This window comes from Corvus brachyrhynchos, unplaced genomic scaffold (genome assembly GCF_000691975.1).
Source record: "Corvus brachyrhynchos isolate BGI_N302 unplaced genomic scaffold, ASM69197v1 scaffold14, whole genome shotgun sequence".
Classification (NCBI taxonomy): domain Eukaryota; kingdom Metazoa; phylum Chordata; class Aves; order Passeriformes; family Corvidae; genus Corvus; species Corvus brachyrhynchos.
The window spans coordinates 3878865-3901275 of NW_008239110.1; the positions used below are offsets into that span (position 1 = coordinate 3878865).

Here is a 22411-nt window from a genome sequence, read left to right on the forward strand (position 1 = left end):
TTAAAATTCTCATGATCTAATTCCTTGTGTATTTGGCATTATTTTGGCCTCACCTTGATTTTGTGTGCAGTTCTGGCCCCACAATTTAAAAATATTATTAAGGTACTTGAATGTGTCCAGAGGAGAGCAGCAAAGCTGGTGAAAGGGCTGGAAGGCATGGTGTCCTATGAGGACTTTGGGCTTGTCTAGTTTGGAGAAAAAGAGATTGAGGGGCGACTTCATTGCTCTCTGCAGCCTCCTGAAGAGGGGAAGAAGAGAGAGAGAGGTGCTAATCTCTCTTCCTGATATCCAGTGACAGAGCATGTGGGAATGGCTCAAAGCTGTGTCAGGGGAGGTTCAGATTTGAAATTAGGAAATATTTATTTATTAAGAGGTTGGTCAAACACTGTAACAGACTTCCTAGAGAGGTGGTTGATGTCCCCAAGCCTGTCTGTGTTTAAGATGCATTTGGACAATGACCTTAGCTTGCTTTAACTTGTTCAGCCCTGAATTGGTCATGCAGTTGGACAAGATGGTGGTTGTAGGTCTCTTCCAAATGAATTATTCTATTACATTTTTCATGCTTATTTCCAGATATCTTACGTCTTGTGGTTTGTTGTGTTTGGGTTTTTTCCTCTTTTTTTTTACCCTGCACTTCTACTACTGAAGGATAGTTACTTTTGCAGTTAATATAAATTTAAACTCAGGGGAATTAAATATCTTGTGGGTGACATGGATGTGGAGGGATGGCAGGTGGGCAATATTGCTAAAGGATTAAGGAGAAAAAGCTTGTAAGTGATTCAAAGTAAATTTTGTCTAGGGAGGAAATTTCTTTTTAAGGAGAATATACATAGTGCACTATAAAGATGAGAAAAGTTCTTTAAGATACTTGAGAGAACTGGAAACTGAGAAGACAAAGAAAATGTGTTGGTCTGAAAAGGCCTGGTTGTCTCTGCTTCTGTATAAGGGAATTAAGCAACATCTCAATTTACGTGAAAAGTTGTTCTCCTTTATAAACACATCTATACACGATGGTCTGTTCTGAGAGGAAAGGAATGAGAGTTGAGAATGCTGTATGTGAAGGTTTGAAACTGCTGTAATAACAGTACATTTCACCCCAATTTAGAAGACAAGACTTAAATTTTTGTGATCTATAACGGAAACTTATAAACTGACATGGCTGGCATTCAGTAGAATATATTTCAGGTTTGAAATTTTGATAGTTTTGAAAGGCAAAGTTTGTTTAAGAATAATAGATGACAGGCAGAAATAAGGTGAGATTTCTTAAAAATAATCTGGGGTGCTCAGTCCACAGTACAGTAGGAGATATCTGCTGGGTACAGAGGAACGAAATCACAAAAGAGTATTATTGTGATTTGCATTGCTGTGGACCAAGATTTGAAACAATCACTAAGCTGTTAAAAATAAACAGAAAAGTCTTTTGTTTCCCTTCCTTCTAGGATTATCTAACAAAATTAGCCAAAGACAGTGTTTTACTAGCAACAAATATGTCAAACTAGGTGTTTACTGGGAAAGGAAGTACAGAAGGACATAGTTTTTACAACAGTCTTAGAAAGAGGTTATAATGTATGTTGACATTTTAAATACTGAAAATTCTGAATGCACATGTATGATAAGTTCTTGTGGTATTTCTGATAGTGAGTCAATGCTTGGGAATGAAAAATAATGGTTTATTATTAGGAAAGTGCAAAGCAGCAAAATGTACTAAATAGAATTCAAGAAAGTGGTGAGATTCTTGGAGTTGTGCTGTGTAGGGCCAGGAGTTGGACTTCAATGATCATTGTGGGTCCCTTCCAGCTGAGAGTATTCTATGATTCTATGATGATTAAGTGAATAATGTTAAAACTGTAATTTCTCCCAACAGAATTAGTTGGATTCTGAAATGAAGAGTAAATAATACCAAACTTGATTAAAAAGAAGCAACAATTATCAAGGGACTTAAGTTTTCAAATTATTGGAACAAGAGACTTTTGAAAAACTTTAAAATGAAGTGATTCAGTCTTTAAATAATTACCTTTTGAGAACATAGGGATGGTAGACAAAGTTCAAGGAGTTTGGGTAAGGTAGGCGAGCTCAGGTTCATCCCAACTTTGATATTTGTCCAGAATTTGAAGTACACTTACCCTGGTTCCTTATGTTTAATTAACATCTAAATCATCCACCTACTCCAAATAACTTCCTTCCTAACTTGGAACCTGCTTAAAATTGGGTAGAATGAAGTTGTAAGTTGTAGTATGAATTTGTTTGTTGGGTTTTGTTTGGTTGGTTTTGTTTTGTTCTTATTATTGTTGGTTTTGTTTTTTGTTTTGCTTTGTATTGTTTACTTTGGTTTGGTTTTGTGGTTTTTTTTGGGAGGGGGTTGGTTTTTTGGGTTTTTTTTTGGTTGTTATTTTTTTAAATACACCAGTTAACTGAACTTCTGTTCCTGGGGAAAAAAACCCCTTGTTTACTTGTAAGCACTAAAAATGTCTCAAAGTGTTAAGTTTGAGCAAACTGAGAGGTTTCTTTTATCAAGAGCAGATAATGTAAAACTTCCTCCTTTGCCAGGTCAGTGTGCCTTGTGGGCAAGGAAAACAATCAGTTGATGTGATATATATTGAGTTAAGAAAGCCAAACTGTTCAAGTTGACCTTCATATATGCAAATTAGGGCAATAAGTACTTCATTCAAGTGTTGTCAAATGGATACAAATAAAGAGTAATAAACGTAAATAGATTGGTTACATCTTACTGAAAAGATAGACTTGCAAGGTTCATTTTCTGGTATGAAGAGTATATAAATTACATATGCAGGTGGCACTCTCAGCAGTTACAATACTCTAGAGAATATAATTTGTGTTAAAATATTTTAATAGGTCTCTCTCAAGCGTAAGACTTGGTCACAGTGTGGATAAGACAACAATGGCATTGTGAGAAGGAAAGCATAACTTTGAATGCTTCCAGGTATCTGACCTGGAATTTCATGTGTAAGAAATTGCCAGGTAATTAAAATTTCATCTGCATAAAAAAAAGTATCACATCTTATTACATTGCTCTTTGCAAAGATGAGGGTTCTTGAGATCAGAAGGAAAGGAAAGGTTAAGGAAAATATGACCTGGGAGGAGAAGACTGTAAGAGTGTTACTTTAGTGTAGGGGAAGTGGACAAAAAGGTCTTGCGAAAGGAAACAAAGAAACTATCCTTTATGTTAGAGAATAGTTAGACATCTTTTTAAAACTGTAGCAGAAAGGATTCAGCTAGGAACATTTAGGATAGAAAAAAATAACTGGTGTCCTTGAAAGGCTATGGAAAATCCACCTCCTGAGTTGAGTGGTTTGTTGGTGTTTCTTCTGGGTGGTGTTGGGTTTTTTACTATTATTTTTTTTTATTCTTTAATTTTTTTCAACATCAATGTTTTCCAACTGCTTTTCCTAGACAGAACAGAAGGACAGGTAAGGGTGACCTTCAAAGCCTGTATCAGGACTATTGTCTACCACTGGTGCTGACTAACGTCTCTATCAAATGTGCAGAAACATTAAATTATAAATGAATATTAAGTTACTCCACTGACAGTGATTCCTCAAACTGGATTTATATTTATATTATGTACAGATGAAAACTTCATCTGTGTGTACTTTTGTATATTTATACTGTTTTGACTTGTGCAGTTTTAGCTAGCATTCATTCTGGTTCTTTGAAGCAGATGCAGAATTCGCAGTATTGGTTGCTTACGAAGGGCTAGGTGGGTACCTTTTCTGTAAATAAATGAATTTGTACATAAATCGTATCAAAGAGAGTGGGGTGGTATTAGCACAGAATGAAATGTTTCATTTAACTAAATGAAATAGTTAAATGAAACTATGCTTGTTCATTTCTAACTCGTGCATGATCAATTGATAATTATTCTGTGTTGCTTTGGTGGAATGGATGGAATGAGTATCTAAAGGAGGGGTATGTTTGCTGATGAGAACAAAATGGACTTGAAGCTTCCCATGCATATAAGCTGGAATGGCATGTAGTTCTGTTCCACATCTTTTCAGTCACCAGTTCAGAGAGGTTACAGCATTTGTAACACTTTTATTAAATATTTTTATTGAAGACAATAGATTTTTTAAGCTTTCTTTAATAAATTCAAATTTGATGAACTTATCATAATTAATAGCACTAATAATTTGGACAATGAAGATATATTATCCTCGCTGATTACACATTCCATAGTGTCTTTTAAATACAAAGTGTTTCAAGTGCTGTGCACAGTAGTTTCAAGTGAAAATGCAATTAGTAGTTGTGTGCTAAACCTGTTTGTGGTATTTGGATGTAGCTGGTTGGTGTATTCCTTTACTAAGACAGTTATTGCACCATTTATTCAATAAAGTTCAAAAATATTTTTCTAGTGCTATATGAATATGTCAGCAGTGTGGAGGATGTTATAAAGTTAAAATTTTACTTTCAAACACTTTTAGTCTTTATGCAGTTTGAATGTTAATAATTATTTTAGCTAGTTTTCTGAAGAGAGAGAGTTAAATTCTATTCTTTTTTGGTAAATGGACCTGTAATTGTTCTTTGAAAATAATTCTATTACAGATTTTCATTAATTTTTTGAAAAGTAAAATAAATGTTAGTAAGTTAACAAAATGCATGATTCTATCCTATCTTTCAGGAAAACTTGTACTACAGCCCTCACCCATATTTTGGCCAGTAATTGAATTTGGACTTACTGCAACAAGACTCAGTATTACAAAAACACAACTATGGGTTTAAAATAAATAAATTTTTAATAAATAAATAAATAAATTTTATTTATTTATTAACAGAGGCGGAGGTAATATTTCCATAAGTTATAACAATGAACATATTCAAAATAGTGCTTTAAATTGTTTTGCTTTTGTGGGTTTGAATAAACTTAAAAATTTAAATCTTACAGAAAATTGCCTTGGGAACACAAGATCAAAATAAATGTTTCTTTCATGAAGACTGAAAACTTTTTTATTATGTCCAAATACAGAAATATGTGCGAGGAAAACTAAGTGAAAAATGAAAGAGGAGTTTTTTTACTCAGCTAAGTGAAAAACTGAGAAAAGATCAGTTTCATATCTTGTATGGGGCATACATTTAAGATTTATCCAAACTTAAGTACACTTTTACTCCTATTTCAGTGTTACATATTTTGTCCTCTGGTTGGGGGAGCACTGTGAAATACAGTTGTGATGTCAGACCCTTTGTGACTTGCTCTGCAGTCACTCAGTTCAAATATTACTGTCTTAATTCATTTCAGCTTCAATTATAGAGTTATCTTTTCTCTTGCACTCTTAGAAATTCTTTTTTTTTTAAAGCAAAAATATAACTGCTTTTGTTTCCAAGAATAAATGTGCTAAGCTAGTGGAAATTTCATCTGAGTATGTTAATTTATGTGTCTTTTCAAGCTAAGTCAATTTTGATTTATAGTAGACAGTGTTTTTTTTATTTAGCTTTGTATAGTTTGATACACTAGTAATTCTTCTGTGGTATGTCTAGGAATTGCTAACTTGTTCTACTGCATCTTTTACCATTGATTCTGACATCTTTGACAAAATCTTTTATCCTTTGACTGTAATACAGCCCTTTTTTCCCCCTCTTCACCCTCATTAAACTGCGCTGCTCATAGATCAGGCACTTGAGAGATCGTATTTCATACAATTATTATAATTATTTTGAAATGCCCAGGACTGTTAATTCTTATTGCTGTCACCATCATAATACTGAATTAATGATAAAATTTTATGAAAATGTTCAAAAAAACATGTTTAGAAAACAGAATAACAACATTTCAAATCAGGCATATCATAATAGGGCATTTGACATATATAAATGTCAAATGTAGCTGGAGACTAGAAAACCATGGCAAATCTAATATTTTAATAAGACATAATGTTGTCTTAACTTTCAGCATTTCCTTCAATTATGTTATTTTTTTCTTACATTTTCACATGTTAGATGCAGAGGTGAGGAAAGGATGGACAGGACTGAGTTTTTATTTTTATTTTTTTCTAACTGCCGTATGCTTTATCTGATAAGTACTTAGATGGCATGAAAAAAATTTTCTTCGTCTTGGTATGGTGATCTTCAAGATCAAAACTGTTCCATGAACTGAAGGCCTTCTCTGAACTTTAGTAGCACATTGATTCTCTCTTGTGGAACTGTGTTGGATGAAGTAGAGGGCTTTTTTCCACTGCAGTACTGCAAAGCCTTTATTAGAAAAGAATTGTTACTGTAAATAAGGTGAATTGGGATTGGCTATTTACAACTATAAAAGAAAGATGTTCGCACCCATGCTCTGATGTGCTTGCTTAGCATATTTAAGGAAAACAATAAAGCTGATTATTGCCTTGCTCTTCAGTTACAGCTGGTTATGCTGAAACAGCAGTACAATGCATTTAAATTTCTGATGCTAAGACCCAAGAAACAGAAAAATTAAGTGATATGCACAGTATCAAAAAAAAATCTTGACTGTCTATGGAGTTAAACCTGGATCCATAGTTTTCTTGTTCAGTGATTTTTTTTTTTTAACCCTAAAGGTAGTCTCTTCTATATATGTCATTTAAGTAATTGCAACTTCAATATTAGTCATGAATATAGTTTTAAACACTTGTGCTTTTCTGTACTAAGTAATTATTTAAAAATTATATTTTTTTAAGTCCAAAAGAAGGGGCATCAGGGTTTGAGGTTTTTTTATTGTTTGTTTGTTTTTTCTGGCCTAGTCTAGGCACTTTTAAATCTTCCACAATAATGAGGTTTGTATTTCAAATGCATATGCATACCTGCACACACATGTCTAATTAAAAATATAGTTCTGTCTATTTTTTTGTTTGTTTTAGAAGGAAGTATTTTTCTCAGATATTAAGAATTGGAACAGGCTGCCCAGGGAGATGGTGGAGTCACCATTCCTGAAAGTGTTCAAGGAAGGGACTGGACTTGGCACTTAGTGCTATGGCTTAGTTGGCATGGTAGTGTTTGGTCAAAGGTTGGGCTCTATGATCTTGGAGGTCTTTTCCAAACTGAATGTTTCTATGATTCTATTCTATTGCACAATCTGGGAAAACAAATGTAAGAAGAAAACTACCTGGAATGAAAAGTTTTCTCTGATTACTGGCATGGCTACCATCCAAGAGACAGTTTTTGAAAATATTTTCAGTAGGAAATAATGTAAATTTTATTTTTCCTCTCATACTCAGTGGTCCAGAACTGTCTTTTCAGGGTGACTAAAACTTTTGGTTAGTGATATGCTCAAAAGAACTATATTAACTAACCCCCCCACCCTTTCCTGTCCCTCTCCTCAAAAATCCCAACTTGATGATCAAATTATATTTTTCTAAAGCACAAACTACTGCAGTGTAAACTCTTTAAATGTGTTTGTATAGCCAAAAAACCACATATGGGCAATGTGGAACTTGGAATGAATTCTTTAGGATGTGACAGAACATGTCAACATAGCCTAAGGCTGTTCTGATTTATAAACAGTAGTTCTTCTGTATCTCAGAGGAAGAGTTCGGGGAGTAGTCACTACTGCATGGTTTGATAAGGAGATAAGTGCGTAGATATAGGTAGTTTGACATTGTGCACCATTTATGCATCTGCATTTTTTCCCCCAAAAGGAAATTATGTTGCACAAATACACCTCCAGAAGTCATTTGAGCAAATACTACTATTATCATGGGTGACTCTTGTGTATTGGCTTGCCCTCATGAATCTAATTTTTAAATTTTCAGCTAAAGACAATTGAAGCAGAATAGCTATATTTTTGACAAAGGGCTTGTTAAATAGAATTTTCTTTGGCAAAAATTCTTTTGAAGTCATTTACTAGACACATTTCCTTCTTTTTACTGATACAGTACTATTGTTTCCCTTGTAGAAGTCAAGTTTAACAGAAAAATAAGTCAACATAAGACTAGATATCTTTGAACTCTTCTTCATGTCATTGCCACTAATCATAGTACATTTTAAATATTGCAAGTTGCAGATGGCATCAGACTCTGATGCATTAATATTTGTAAAATATATACATGCATACACGTACTATTCTGATTGCTTTCCAATCTTTCACCTACAAGATTGAAAAATCCTGCTAAAATGTCGGACTCTAAAACTACTAACAAGGAGCTGCATTAATTATGTTTGCAGTGAGGAGACAATTCTTTTTTCTGGACTACATATCTTAGAACTTTTTCCATTAAAAATACCATTGCTACTGTATCTTAATGGGATTAAATATAACTGATGATCATTTTAAGGATGGTTTACACTGCTGGAATTGAGTGAAATGATTTTAATGCAGTAAAAAAGCTTAATATTAATAAATATGAAAGGTCCATCAAGCTGTCTTTATCCTTTGTCTCTATTTTCTCTGTGCTTTTCTTAATGGTGTTGCTGTATTAGATATAACAGCACAGAGAACACAGAACAGCCCACTGTTTGAGAACCCCTGCTAGCTAGTGCAATTTCTTTGTAATCCTTTCACTAGAGGGGTTTTTCTTTTAGGTGAGAATGATAAAACTAAGCTTTAGAGTTCACGGGTAATCTCAGTGAGTTATTTTGCAGCAATGAATTGTTCCAGTTGATGCGAAACATTCTATCAATGCCAATAAACCAGTGTTCTCCTCCCTTCTACCCATACCCCTTTCAAAGCCCAATACACAATGAGATTTTTCTGAGACATAACCAAAAAAACTGGGCAGGGGGCTGTCAGGGAAGAAGAAGAGTACAGAGAGGTGTGAGAAGAAACAACTTGCTAAAAATAGAGAGGCTATTCACTGGTGGCTCTGCAAAGCAGTATATTATTAGTTTTTGAAATTTTTGATGTGGTGAAGATAAGGAGTAGCCTTTTAAAGAGCATTAGTGTTTTCGTACAGAAAAAGGTTCATGTGTTCAGCCTATTGCAAAGTGCATTTGCTTGCATTCTTCCTGTGCAGCACAAAGGCAGCATTAATGGAAATGATAAATAGTTTGATGAGCAGGCCAGGTGGCGTAGCAATGGCCTGCAAGACTGCTGAGCTGGAGACAGGTTTTAAAACAAACTTGAGTCTCTTGCTTCCTGGACTGGTTGAAGTTGAACATGTCGAGGAGGTAATGTGATTGATCTCTTTGGAGGAAGATGCCAGCTGGAGAGCTCACAAACTGCTCCTTCAGGATTCTCCTTAAAGATGAATTGATGGCAGCTTCTGAAAAGAGTTACTCACACCGCACTCTTCCCAGCCATTCAGAGGTAGGGCTCTATCACAGTGGCTGCTAAAAGAAGGAATTGAGAGTTTAAAGGGACAGGAAAAAGGTGTCCCTGGTGAAAGAAAATGCAGGAAGTACATTCCCAAAATGCAGCTATTATTTCTATACTGTTGTAAAATAGATTTTTTTTAGGAGCTTATACATGCAAATGGTTGTATTCTGTTTGCTTTGGAAGTTTTTTGTTGGGTTTTTTTTTTGCATTACACTGGGGTCTTGTAAATCCTAATAAAATAACAGGTCACCTTTTCATCTGAGGCCTGAAATTCATATTATATTTTAAATCAATTATTTAAAAATTATTCTAGACAAGTATTCAATTAAAAAAATTCTAGATCTCCTCAAAATCATGGTGAAGAAAGGACTTATCTTATCCTTAGCTTCATAGTCCTTACAGTTCTTGAATTATATTCCTCCCTTCATTGCAGGCTCTGATACCTCTTCTTCTGATAAGCTATATACGTGTCCTTTTGAAACTGTCCCTTTCTGATTCAGAAACTTTTATTTCTCAGTACGTGACAGCTTGTTACTTTTATCCTGCATAATCAACTTGTTATGACATTTCCTCTAATGTCAGACAACAGCAATGAAACTTTGGTATTAACAGTAGCTCAAAAATCTTAGTTAATGTAGAAACATGTTTGTTTTACCTAAAACTACTCTGGCCCTCACCTATATGTACAGAGGATAGAAGGGTAGAAATTGAGTCCCACAGACAAACTACACACAGCAGGAACCAGCAATCTTCTTTGAGTCTTAGGAATCTCAATCATCCAAATGGAGGAAGTGAAAAAATAGAACAAATTTTGGTAACATTTAAAAATGAAAGCAAACACTTAATTTGTCCGACTTCACCTGATGTATTCAGGACTATCTGTTAAGGAGACTAAATAAGGTAGATGTCGTTTTTTGTTACTCCAAGGCTTTAGTTTTACTGTAAAAAGCCTTTAACATATGATGTCTGATAGCAGTGAAATATTGAATTTCAAACAGATTGTTATTAAAGGATAGTGGCAGAATTTATATCATATGTGGATTGCGTGGTTACTTCTCAACTGTGCAATATTTTGTTCCCCTGGAACTTCTTTTGCCCATTGCTACTGCAGAAACTACTCTTGCAGAAGCCAGTATGTTAGGGTGTTCAAGGGAAGAGAAGATCAGTGACAACCAGAAGCTGGTAAGCTTTTATTGTCTGTAGATGAACCCAAGTGATGTAGTTTATATATAGGACCTTGCTCTTTTAGGTTGTATCTTTCCAGTGCTTAATTTTTAATTTGGTTACAAATAATGATCCCCTGCTCAATATTTAATCTAGAAAAGTTTTTGTTTGCATATGGTAGTGTTTTTGTTTGTTTGTTTGTTTTTAGATGAATTATGCCATTTTTCTTCAGGAAATTATTTTGGTGGGCTTTACTTTCCAGTGAAACAAATCTATTGTTTTGCACACTTTTTAAAACACAAATGCTACATTCCGAAGGGTAGATACAGTGTAGAAGGAAACTTCTAGCCTTTAATTAGTATTTAAAAGATCCAGCTTTTGAAGTGTGATCCAGAACTGGAAAGCCTTTACTTGCTCTCCATTCCCACTAATGCCTGAATGAGGAAATCCTGCTTCTCAACACTTTACCAAAGAAATAAAAAGTACCAGAGTAAGGTATGCTCAGCTTTGTCTGATTTTCTTTTGTTCTGTGAGGTCAATCTCTTCAGCGAGGAGCTGTAGGGTAACTGTGGCAGTGGTACTTGCCACCTGTGACACACCTTCACAATAGCACCCCACACCATGCACTCTCCACAGAGTGGCATGTCTTCAGTCCCTTGCAAGTGAGGGGGTTTTGTTTTCCAAAATCATCCTGTTGAGAGCCCAGCAAGCTGGAAGGGGTTGAACATATGCAAGTAAAAAGTTTATTCCTGATAGTGGGTGGCCAAGAGGACTACTGAAGTGAGCAATTTAGTAGATTGGAACATGCTTTGTTCTCTGCCATAATCCATCTGAACTTTACAAATGCTGGTGGCTGGAAACATGGTGAAATATATATGTTAAAATTTTAAAAATGGAAGTATGTGCTCACTGTAACTATTAATAAAATTAAATATTCTGCTACACGTAGGAACTATGAACAAGACTACACATTAAAAGTTTAAGTTTGCTTTTTATTTCACATTGATGAGGACAGGAGAAGAAACATAGCTTCGAAACCCCTGGAATTTGCTTATTTCTCAGATTTAATTTATCTTAAAATATATTTTGAGAAATCTCATTGGTTACTATTTGTTATTGACAGTTATTGAAGACATAAATACTTCTTCATGTACTTACCTGCTCATCTGTACTGTCCCAGCACTGAGGTCCAGTCAGTGCACTGAACAGATGTGCATTCATAGGTTTTCTTCCCCATATCCTCACACTCAGGTTGCTTTGGTAGCTTTCTATCTTTTGTACTGCCTTCCAATGTGGTACTTTGTTTATTGCTCATCACTTCTCTATCAGATACATAAGTAATACAGAAGGCAGACACTGTAATAGTATTCTCCTTGTCAGCCCTTAATTGCTCCAGTATTAGTTCCTGCATCTGTAAATCTTCTATTTCACATTTTGGTGGGATTCTCTGAGGTAGTCCAATAATGATAAGATTTATGAAGATTACAACTTTTTTTTTTTAAATTCTTGAACAGCCCAGTTAGGACCTTTAGGGACTGATGTTCTTGGGTAATGCTCTGGAACAGAACAAAGCCTGGAAGTTTTGGAATTCTTGGATTCCAGCCACTACTGTTTCTTGAGGTTATCTCAGTTGGTTAGAGTACAGAGCTAATAACACCAAGGCTGTGGGTTCAATCCCTGTATGGGCCATTCAGTTAAGAGCTGGACTTGATGGTCCTTGTGGGTTCCTTCCAACTTAGAATATTCTGTGATTCTCAGACTAATTAAACTAAATGTTTAATTCATTAGGGTATTGGAGGACATTTACTTCAAAAACTCCTTCGGCAAGAAAACACTTCTTGTCATTCTGTAACAAATCTTGGACCAACAGTAAAAGACCAAAACTGTATTTTATTGGTGCAAGCAATGGGGATAGATCAAGGGACCTGTCAATTTGTAGTTTCTTACATTCATTTACTAAAATTTTGTAACTTAAGCTTGCTACAGAGAGAAAAGCAGCATCACTTTTCCCCTTTCCATCCCATCTCAAAGTTCCTTGACAGCTTAACGGTCCATCCCACCTCCAAAAGTGTAACAAAGATGATTGGTGTAACACCTGAAAATATGAATAAAACATGCATATTAGGGACTCTGCCCTTTTGAGTAAACAATGCTTTGAAAGAACAGTTTGCAGTAGAGAAAGAACAATCAGTCTTCCCTTTAACACTTGCTGTATTAAAAATACTCAGCACTTGTACAGAAAACTTGATCAGGAATCACTGTAATGTTTTATACAATCAAATTAATTTCAAAGTCACTTCCACAAACATAGTAAATTTTGTTCTGGAGTTGTTTTGATTCCAAAACTTGCAGAGTAGTGTAGAGCTGCTTTTGTCTCTTGCTGTTCTTGAAAAGTGGTTCAGTATAGAAATATGAGAACAGATTCACATGAGAATGTTCTACAGTGCTGAAATTATTCACAACTTTGTATGTAAACTTAATTTATTAGTTCAGAGACTGGCTAGTCTGATTAAAAACTATTAGTCTGGGATATGGCTTTAATTGAATTAGAGTAATATGTTCTACGAAGAGGAATGTCATACTGCATGATAATGCTGGAGGAAGATTTGTCTGTCTTAAGGTAATCCTAACTGAGGCTGCTCACTGTCCATTAATATTAAGGGAAAAGAGACTTGTGATAAAGTGTTGGGAGTACAGATACTTAATTTTTCTTTTTCATAACATTTTTGTGTATCAGTTCCAACCAACAGAGAAGGGAAAAAAAATCAGGAAACTTTGAATGCTTACAGTATGTTCTCCTGCTAGCAGTTCAGGTTCTTGTTTTGATAATTTTCTTTTCTCCTGACTCCTGTTTTCTTTAAGGTCTCATTCGATTACAAGAGCTCATCAAGGCTCCATCACGGTACAACCTAAGACTAAAAATCCGTCAGTTACCAGCTGACACAAAAGATGCAAAGCCATTGCTAAAGGAGATGAAAAGAGGCAAAGAATTCCATGTAATCTTTGACTGCAGCCATGAAATGGCAGCAGGCATCTTGAAACAGGTAATCCTCATTTTGCTTTAGATGGCTTAATCTTTGTCATCCCTAATACATAAAAGTATTATCCAGACCTAATGGTATTTAACAAGCAGGGAAATTGTATGTCAGTTTTATTGAGGCCTAACTGAAAATCAGTCAAGGCTTTCAGAGGTAATTTTATTGGTGACACAAATCATAGGTGCTTTAATTATGTTTTTATAAAGAAACAGATTAATCAATTTATGTTCAGGAGGAACATGAAGGAATATTATTCTTTCAACTATGAAGAACTGGTACTTTGGAAAATTGATGCTTTAAGCATGGTTCTAAATGCTTGCTTAGTGTTATTTTATGTATCAAATCTGTATGCATGTATGTATATATTTATTTATATATATATTTTTATTTGAGGCCTCCAAGAGGTGTATTCCTAATCAGGTAGTGATATCTGAATAGAGTGTTACCAATAGACACTATTAATGTCTTCCATTGAGAGGACAGAATTGATATCCCTATCAGAGCCATATTCTCTTTGCACTAATTTTGGAACTACAAAACACCCAAGTACATTTGGGTAGATGCTTTGAAAATATTGTGTGCAAGTAAGATGAGTAGGTGAGATACAGCTGAATTCCAGATACTTAACTGGCTCAGAGACCATCTTCCCCATAGTTTTTAATTAAGCTATGACTTCCAATAAAGAGGATAAGGAGAATACCTAAACTGAAACAGTGTTCTACACTTCTAATGCATAGCTTTTAGTGGCTTTAATTCATGTTTTTATTATGCTTGCTGGAAAACTGTAGGGTCTAAATTGAAAGCAAAATATATTTAAGAGTTGGAAATATACATCTCATTAGGGGTACTTATGGGTATTATTGCGGGTACAATTAAAATTGCTAGTTAACCTACACGTAAAATATAATTTCTTTTCTTTATTGTTCATTTATTGAAAAACTTTTATTAATTCCTAGTAATTTTAAACCTCTGCTGGTGTTTTTTTCTAAATGTAAGCCTAGTTATTCTAGTTCTTTAGCCCAAATCATTAAATGTACATTTCATTATTTTAAATATTTTAAATGTAAACAATGCAGATTGTGATGGCAATATTAAGATGCAATACTAACAATTACTCCATCAAGATACATTACTTATACAGTACCTAGCACTTTTTAGGTGAAAAGGAACTTTTATTTCACACTATACAATATTGTGAAAAATGTATGAATAGAAGGAAATGGGAACAAAATTAAAAGCATTGTATCTTTAATCATGTCCCAGGTCCTAAGAGTGAGGACTCAGGCTCTTTAAATCAAACTGTAAACTGTTCTATCAAAGTATGCTGCTCATCCTAAAGATTACAGAGGGAAGATACAGAAAAAATTCTTTCATGAGTGTTTAGATCTTTATACAGATTCTGTAGATTTTTACTTTTTCATTCAGGTCCTATACTGCAATTCTTTAAATATGCCTAAAATTTGTGGTTCTGAAGCTGAATGTGAGCACTTGCTGTCAAAATTGACACAAGGGATTTTGAGAATATATTTATTATTTAGTGTTAATATTCCAAATATAGTGTTTATAAGTGATTATTGAAAAAAAATCTTTATATATCTATTTCTGAATTATTACCTGATCCACTTTTTTTCCTGGTAAGGGAGGGATGAATCTGGGGAGACATGACAAGGAGTTTCAGCTTGAGACGATGATTGGAAAGATTAACAGTGAAGGTGGTGGAAGACAACACAAGTTGAAAATAGAAAAAACAAAGTACCTTGAGAGCCCAGTGAAATGGCAACTACTCTTTGCTGGCCAAAAATACGTAATGAAAAGTAAAAAAAAAATCCCATTAATCAGACAAGCATACTTAAATTAAGGCAAATCTCACTGTTATCTACATCACCAGGCAACCAGGGAACCCATACATAATTTAAAAGGTTAGGGAAGCACTGTAATAATGAGAACAGAGAAATTACAATGTTTGAAGAGGAAAAAGAAGTGAGATCTTTAGAGAAGTGAGAAAGTGAAAGAAGGAAGACCTGGAAAAGAGGCAGCATCATTGCATAGCAGAATAAAGAACATGCGTAGGATGTTGTGTAGGGATCCTTTGGAGTATGAAAGACTTGATTAGAAGCAGTTATGATATAGGTGACTGCAAATGTATTACATATATAGAGGAAGATACTTTGGTTTTATTAAAAAAAATTTCTAAAAGCTAAGAATGTTGGTAGTTGTAAGGTTCCTAACAAAGTTATAATATTTCTCATAGGAATGTGGTTTTCCTGTGTTTAAGAGAATTTAACTGCTACTGGAACACTATAGTTCTAAGTACTATTGTGGAATTCTAAATACACAAGTATAGGCATTCTTTGGAAAAACAATGTGTTTTCTTTCAAAATCTTGTTTAAAATATAAAATCTGATCTGCAACTGGCATTTGATTAGTTTTAGATTTTTTCCCCTGGAAAGGATCATATAGTCTATTCATTTAATCAGTTTTTGGGCAATGTCACAAGTAAAAAGTCTCCCATAGTCTTCAGAACGCTGACAATTCTTTTTAATACAAATTCTGGTATTGTCCCAATAGTGTAATTGTGGCCTTCAGTGTCTTTAAAGAGGTCCATCTGGTAGCAACTTAGCAAAGCATTCCTTTGATAATTCCTGGAAAGGAAGAAATACTAAGGCAGCTTTTGTGCAGAGCATGAAGATACATGCTTTTCAGGAGAAAATGCCCTTCATGAATAAATATGATGAGACATAGATTTTATCTACAAATATTAGTTTTTATGCAGTTGAGAGGAAAGCACGAATTTTTAAAATGCACAGTTTACCAAAAACTCCTTGGTATTACATAGTTAACAAGAGTGAAGAAGGTACTGGATAGATACCTGAATTTATAAAGTAATTCTATGAATATTTGTTCTTAAATTTTATTTAAGTGGTATCTATCTTGCTGTTCAAAATTTGACTCAAGATAATTTTCTTCCATGGTTGGAAAAATGTGCACATGTATAATATAGCTTGGGTCCTTCTTTTAAATGCATGGTATTGTTCATCAAAATAGAAAAAAAATCCTATTAGGTAATTCATTTTAAGGGAAGGGTTCAATAATGAATGAAAATATTGTCGACTCAAATTTTGTGTTGTAACTTAATGTATCCATTAGTATGTAAAAATACAAGCCTCTTTTACATTTACTGCACTAAACAGCCTAATAATATTCTTTCTATCAGAAGATCTGGTTCATAAATTCCTTTAATAGTCAGTAATCTTCTCTAACTGCTAAGAAATGACTTGCTTGACCTAATTTTAGTATAATTCCAACCCTATAGTCTGATCTTAGTAGTGTTCTTTTGCAGCATTTCATTTGCAAAGTAAGTGTGGTAAAAATGTATTATGTGGCCTCAGAAACATTAATCTTTTGTTTATTTTTTCAAGGCTTTAGCTATGGGGATGATGACAGAATACTACCACTATATCTTTACCACACTGGTAAGTGGCTTGTAAAAACATAGTGATGACATAAAACAAAGATGTTACTTTCCTAATTATATTACTTAAGAAAGTGGAAAAGTTCTTTCTGGAATGGGGTGTGAGTGCAAGATGTTTTCTTTGCTGAGTCTTCTTACTTTCAGTGAAAACTCATCAGGATGGTTTAATTATTGTTCAATAGTGTGCCCTGGAAACTGGTAGACCAGAAAAAGCATCTGACTGTAGCACTGCAGTTTTTTACTGTCAAGGAAGGATAAGTGTATAATTCATAAATCATTGTTTATTTTATGCATTTTGTCCTTTTTATCTTTTAGTTATTTGTATGTGAAGATTATGACATTTTAAAATTTACTCATATATTCCATATTTTTAATCCAACATTTTACAAGGTATTTCTTCTCTGTCATATGATTCATGAATAACTTGGTGTGAATCTTAGCAGCATTTTACTTAACAATTCGCATGAGCTTTTTAGGTGCACAAATTATGCAATATTCTTTGGTGTCCACTGTAAATGTAACTTAGAAGGAATTTGATCATTCTTGGATCTATCACTTGCAATAAATGAACATTTAAAATGTGAATGCTCTTACAAAACATAACAAACATACATGAAGACCTTTTTCCTGCTTACCACAACCTAACTAAAAAGCAGTTTAAAAGTTGGCAAAATACTATTCTAGGGACTACAGAGTCTCTAGAGTTGTGTACATTTCTCTGTCTTGAATTTGCATTCAATTTTGTCTAATTAGATTGCAGTTCATTACGTTTCTTAAAATAAAAGTATGAGAAAAACATGAGACAGATGTGCCTTGACAAAACCATGCTTGAAATGACCGATGTTTAAAGTCACATTGATGTTTAAGTTCCTATGAAAATGAGTCCTTTGTGGTAGGGTAGGAGTCCTCTTCCAAACCACAAAACAGAAGTTCATGGAAAGTATTAACATGAAATAGCTAGTTGAATAGAAAGGAAAATAATTTGTGAAGTTCAAAGGCCAACCCTGCAAAAATACCTGTCTTATTTTAGAAGGGTAAATTGTTCTATCACTTATAGATTGAGGATTGCATGCAATAGAATTTCCCTCACTAAATAGATTTCCCTCCATAAAAATGGATTATAGAAGTTTCAAAGGTTTTTTTTTTTATTTTTAAGACTTTTATTTTCCTATTGATGAAAATTTTTCATTTGAGGGCTATGCTGTCCATTGGCATTGAATTTTCACTCTTAAACCTCTATTTAAAAACCAGAATTTTCTGTCATTTACTTATTAGAACATTAGATTTTCTATGGACACAGGAGTTTTATATTGACTTGAACCTATAAAGAGATAATTTACTGTGCACAAACATATGATAGATTTTGATTTTGCAGTGTAGCTCTGGAACTTGCATCAGAATTTAGCTGTTTTGATATATTAATTGCTTCTTACCTGACATGGCGAAAGTCCTGTCAAATAAATTTTCCAGTCACAGTGCTTACAACAGTCTTCTGTGTAATCTCCTCTTGATTGATTCAGGATCTAATGCACTAGCTCATTAATGCACTGACCTGTGTCCATTTGTGATATATGCGTAATAATATTGTGTATATTTATTACATTCCAGTGTAAACATGAATGTCTTTGGGTTAAAAAATTGCATTCAAGGTTCTGACTTCTTGTACAGTGAAAACTGAAAGAATTTTTTAAAGAGAAAAATGTAACTTAGTTCTAGTTCCGTCCAACATTTCATTTGCAATAAAATGTTTTACTTCTTCGTAAAGAGGATGTGAATTAGGTTATTTTAAATGAATTTTGACACAACTTAATATCTTAAATATTATGTATGGGAAATTATATCATAATTGCTAGCTACAGAATTAAAAATGAGTAGTGATTGATAACTGGTTGATATTTTTGTTGGCTTAGTGATGTTAACAATGTGTGTTATATTCTGGTTTTCCATAGCACAATATTTAATCTTCTTCAGCTATAGCCAATAAACAAAATGGATTCAGGCAAGCGTTACAGCTAACACTACCTGACAACAAAAATTAAATTAAAAATTAGATTAATGACTAGCTATGAATTATGGGGAAGATTTCTATGTTCAATAAACTACGTTACAGGGAAATAATATGTTATCTATAACCTTGATTACATCCTTCTTTTCTCCATATTCAAGACTTGATCTTAGACCTGAGTTTCCTGATGTCAAGTACTGTTTCTACATTGTGTCTTAGGATTTGATCAAAGCACTAGGACACCCTTGAATTTATTTTCTTGAGCCAAAATTTGATTAAATTTAAAGCCTTGTACTTTTTCCCTTGTCCCTGCTCACCACCACCCCCACTCCCCACCCAATTCCGTCCACCAATGTACCCTCCTAAGATTAACATGTTTAAGTTTTACTGGGAGGGAAAGCGCAAGGAAACTCTTGTTCAGTTTATTTTACTGTTTCATATCTGTTTGATTTCTTCTAAGTTCAAGAACTAGCAATTAATATTAATATTTAGCAATTAACAATAATATTTAAGCTTAGTGTTGTATTTTAGCCTACCTAGTAGTAATACAGTTCTGTAATTGGACTAACATTTCCTGAAAGTCTGTTCTTCCACTGAGAATCAGATTACTCCTGCTATAAGGGCAGCCAAGTTACTTGCTCACAGACCGGGGCCCCCAGACAAGCAGAACACACTTCCTAGCATAAACAGCACTGGAAAATTACCATGCCTTCATCTGGGGAGATGGACCAGCAATTGAAATAGCAATTGTAGTGTATTACAGAATTTATACAATGGTAATTTTTTCAGGACCTGTTTGCCTTGGATGTGGAACCCTATCGGTACAGTGGTGTTAATATGACTGGATTCAGAATTCTAAACACGGAAAATACCCAGGTGTCATCTATCATTGAGAAGTGGTCTATGGAGCGCTTGCAAGCACCCCCGAAGCCTGATTCAGGTTTGCTGGATGGATTTATGACGGTATGAATACCAGTATTTGGTTCCTTTTTTTTATATGTTTGTGAAGCTAAAAGAAAATTTAGCTTTTTGTTTGTTACTAAAAGTATTTAGAGGTATGTAACCAAAAATTATTTTAAACATGAGTCAGAGAGTAACTGTGATATTTCTGATAATATTTTTCAAATTGAATACATGACTATATTAATTTTTTTCAAAATTACACGTACTGCATTTTTTTTTCAAATTATAATGCCATATTCTAAATGTCAAAATCACCTAGTCCGTATTTCCCTAATTTGCTGGTGAAAATTTTTTATGGGACAAAAATCAAGCTAATGACAATTATCTCTTTCTCTGTCTTTTTTGTCTTATTCATTTACAATTCATAATAATTCATAATGTGTACTTTTAAATTTTTACATAAATCCTGTTTTAAAATATTTTATTTATATTATAAACAGCACCTTTTTACTATCTTTTCCACTTTCTGTGCCTTCAGATCAATCTGATTAATTAATCTGGTTGTTTATTTTTACTTTTTCCTTCCATTCCCATTATTCTTTGGCCTCACTTCAGTTCATAAAAATCACAATTATATTCCTGCATATAAACTTCCATTGTTAGGTTTTGGTGAGTTTCTGTCCATTAGTTAGAATTAAATCTGGAATTTTAATGTCAAGAAGGGATTTATTTTAAAAAACATCCTACATTAGGTCTGATTTAGTCTTCAAAAATTGGAAGATTTTCCACTTTGGCCACTTAGCAATTTAAGTAGTTGGGTTTTGTTTGGCTTTGTTTTTTATTTTTTGGGGATTTTTTTTTGTTTGTTTGTTTTTGTTGGGGTTTTTTTGTTGGTTTTCTTTAGGCTTTTCATCTTCCATTTGAAAAATAGCAAATTCTATTTCTTGAAGACAGGAATTTTAGTAATCTATCAGATTGCGTTAATTATTCCACATGACACAGCTAATCAACAATCTTTTTCTACTGATAAGGTTTAAGGATCTTAAAGATATTAGGTACTAAACTACAATAAATATTTTAACAAGTTAATTTAATTTTTTTTCTGGAAAATTACCCTTTTTAGAGAGAAACTTTTTTTTAATATACTTACTGTATATAATGTCTTGAACATGATAACTTGAAACATTTTAAATTTTGTTTACTAATTTCCTTGCACTGCACTTTACTTCATACAGTAGTTTAAAAGTTATATTGTTCATATTTCTAAATAATTTCAAACAAGCAAATGAACCCCTGAAAATCTGAAAATTGTGTGAAGCATACATCTGGTTTATATATAGCTGCTACTTATTACTGTAAGTCATTGTTTCATGCTTCCTTGCTTACATTAATACTTTCTTTTTTTTATTTTTTCCTTTTTGAACTTAAAATTTTCATCACTTCTTCTCATTCATTGTAGTTGTATCTTTTATGCATTGATCAAAGATATAACTGATCTCAAACCATTGGATATTTACAAAGATCACTACTGATAATTACTTTATGAGAACTTAGGGCCATGGTGAAAAAATAATGGAATAATAAATATTGGAATAAAGTTCTGTGGGCCCAGTGCATGTTTTTCATCTCCTGTGGTGCTGTAAAGAAAGTGCTTTTCTCAGAAAAGCTTCTGATGTGAGGCAGAAACCTATAATTGCTAGTATATGACTGTGTAAGAATAATACTTCACACCATTAGTTTGCCTCAGGATAGAAAAGTATTAAAAAGTGCATGAAAAACACAGTGGTTTCTCTTCTGGACCTTTAAGAGCCCTCTGTGCTCTAAGTGGAACCAAGTGTTCATACAGACTGGGATGAATATTTTCTATTCATTCTTTTTGTTGATTAAGCGTGTAAATGTTCTTTGATTACCTGGGTTTTAAATACCTGAGACATGTAGATAATATTTAAACTATATTTAAAGGGCAATCTTGGCAAGCATTATGAGATTACAGAGCTCTTTTTATCTGGCCCTTAGATACAGAAAAACCATCCACAGCGTGTGCATTTGGAAGGTGTGAAAGTCACATCATGATGCCATTGCACAATATTCTTTCTGTGCTCAGAATAAAATAAACCACTTTACTGACTTATTACCAGTGAAGTTGTAAAATCAGTTAAGTGTGTAAAATTTGACTTTCATGTCACTGTTGTTCACTTATATTTAAAGTCAGAAATGGACTTGGGAGTCAAAGACTCTCCATAGATATTGCTGCTATGGAATACTCTAACTGATATGGGCTGGACTGGAAATATGTTTTATTTTCACTGGTTGATAAAGGCTACAGCTTAATCAGAAAAAAATTAGCAAAAAGACTGCTTAATGGGAATGCATTCAGCCTGAACCACATAGCTAAATGGCATTTAATCACACTTTGAAACACCTGAAACTCATGCCAAATAAAAACCTGAGGCTTGTATAAAACATTTAGAGACCTCGGTGAAGACTAAATGTTTTCTGGGGGTGTAAAACCATAAAACCAGACAGTTAAGGATTTCAAGGTTTTTAAGCTCCAGTGGTGTTTGTGTATGTGTAAGGTACTTCTACCCTTCACTTTTTCACCATAT

The 22411-nt window shown here is 33.7% G+C and overlaps 1 protein-coding gene across 6 annotated transcripts in view; it reads left to right on the forward strand.

Annotated features, from left to right (window-relative positions):
* GRIK2 (glutamate ionotropic receptor kainate type subunit 2) overlaps window positions 1-22411 on the forward strand; it is a 360593-nt gene that overhangs the window by 122476 nt on the left and 215706 nt on the right. For all 6 annotated transcript variants that reach the window (XR_001863755.1, XM_017739572.1, XM_017739571.1 and 3 more), the window contains 3 exons: window positions 13250-13431; window positions 16845-16898; window positions 19692-19865. Coding sequence is in view for 5 of the 6 variants with exons in the window: in XM_017739572.1 (XP_017595061.1) it covers window positions 13250-13431; window positions 16845-16898; window positions 19692-19865 (410 nt within the window). In the remaining variant the exon portion in view is untranslated. The remainder of the gene's footprint in view (window positions 1-13249; window positions 13432-16844; window positions 16899-19691; window positions 19866-22411) is intronic.